Source organism: Numida meleagris, unplaced genomic scaffold (genome assembly GCF_002078875.1).
Source record: "Numida meleagris isolate 19003 breed g44 Domestic line unplaced genomic scaffold, NumMel1.0 unplaced_Scaffold378, whole genome shotgun sequence".
Taxonomy (NCBI): Eukaryota; Metazoa; Chordata; class Aves; order Galliformes; family Numididae; genus Numida; species Numida meleagris.
Genome location: NW_018364602.1, coordinates 4,737 through 6,399, shown reverse-complemented (window position 1 = coordinate 6,399; position 1,663 = coordinate 4,737). Strand labels below are relative to the sequence as shown.

Here is a 1,663-nt window from a genome sequence, read left to right as displayed (position 1 = left end):
TTAAAGGTCATAGAGCCATGGGATGGTTGGGTTGGAAGGGCCCTTAAAGATCATAGAGCCGTGGGATAGTTGGGTTGGAACGGTCCTTAAAGACCATAGAACTATGGCATCGCTGGTTTGGAAGGGTCCTTAAAGATCACAGAACCACAGGATGGTTCAGCTGGAAGGGTCCTTAAAGGTCATAGTACCACGGGATGTTTGGGTTGGAAGGGTCCTTAAAGGTCATAGAGCCGTGGGATGGTTGGGTTGGAAGGGTCCTTAAAGATCATAGAGCCGTGGAATAGTTGGGTTGGAAGGGTCCTTAAAGACTATAGAACTATGGCATCGCTGGTTTGGAAGGGTCCTTAAAGGTCATAGAGCCATGGGATGGTTGGGTTGGAAGGGTCCTTAAAGGTCATAGTACCATGGGATGGTTGGGTTGGAAGGGTCCTTAAAGATCATATAGCCAAAGAGTGGTTGGGACGGAAGGGTCCTTAAAGATTGAAGAACCACTGAAAGGGTTGGGTTGCTAGGGTCCTTAAAGATCAAAGAACCACAACACGGGTGCTGGGCTCTGGGTGCCGATCCGCTTTGTTTCTGGAGGTCACTGCTGCGTTGTATCCGGCGCGGTGCGTCCCGTCGGCTCCATCGCGGCGTGGCCATGCCGCGGCCGTAATGCGCTTGTTCCTCCTGCAGCCAACAGACACACGGACATCGGTGACATCAGCCAGCACCTGGATACCATGCAGCTCGGCGATGTTTTTGGTCACCCGGCGGCACCCGCCGCCGCTTCTCTGCCCTCCCCGGTGCCGGTAAGTGCCACCACATCCCCCATTATCCCCAGGGGCCGTGGCGGTGATGGGTGCCTCCGGGCGACGCTCCCCGCTCCCCATCTCCTTTCCCCCCGTCGTCCATCCGTCTGTGCACGTCGCAGGCGGGCTGGTCGTGTCCGAAATGCACCTACATCAACAAACCCACGCGGCCCGGCTGCGAGATGTGCAGCACCGACCGCCCTCCCGACTACGTGGTGCCCGGCGGCTACGAACCGGACGAGATGGAGCTGTGGAGGATGCAGCAGGAGCAGGAGGGGATGCTGCAGTACCAGCAGGTACCGGAGAGCGCCCGCGGCGTCGGGGGTGCTCAGCAAGGGGCTGTCTCGGGATGGGAATTGTGGAAATGTGAGATGGGTTGGGTTGGGAGGGTCCTGGAAGGTCATAGACCCGTGGGAATGTTGGGTTGGAAGGGATCTTGAAGATCACGGAGCCAATGGGATGAACCTTATAGATTGTGGAACGATTGGATGCTTGGGTTGGGAGGGTCCTTAAAGATCATAGAGTCGTGGGATGGTTGGGTTGAGGGGGTCCTGGAAGGTCATAGAGCCATGGGATGGTTGGGATGGAAGGGTTATTGTAGATCATGGAGGTATGGCATGGACCTTGTGGATCATAGAGGCATGGGATGGTTGGGTTGGGAGGGTCCTTGAAGGTCATAGAGCCGTGGGATTGTTGGGTTGGAAGAGTTATTACAGATCATGGAGGTATGGCATGGACTTTGTAGAACATAGACGCATGGGATGGCTGGGTTGAGAGGGTCCTTGAAGGTCGTAGAGCCGTGGGATGAACCTTATAGATTGTAGAACGACGGGGTGGTTGGGTTTGAAGGGTCCTTAAAGATCGTAGAGCCA

The 1,663-nt window shown here is 55.7% G+C and overlaps 1 protein-coding gene across 1 annotated transcript in view; it reads left to right on the top strand.

The window, feature by feature from the left end:
- Positions 1-1,663, top strand: part of LOC110391473 (ranBP-type and C3HC4-type zinc finger-containing protein 1-like) — a 13,060-nt gene that overhangs the window by 6,667 nt on the left and 4,730 nt on the right. Inside the window, exons 3-4 of the mRNA XM_021383361.1 lie at positions 524-791; positions 914-1,087. Coding sequence (XP_021239036.1) covers positions 524-791; positions 914-1,087 — 442 coding nt within the window. The remainder of the gene's footprint in view (positions 1-523; positions 792-913; positions 1,088-1,663) is intronic.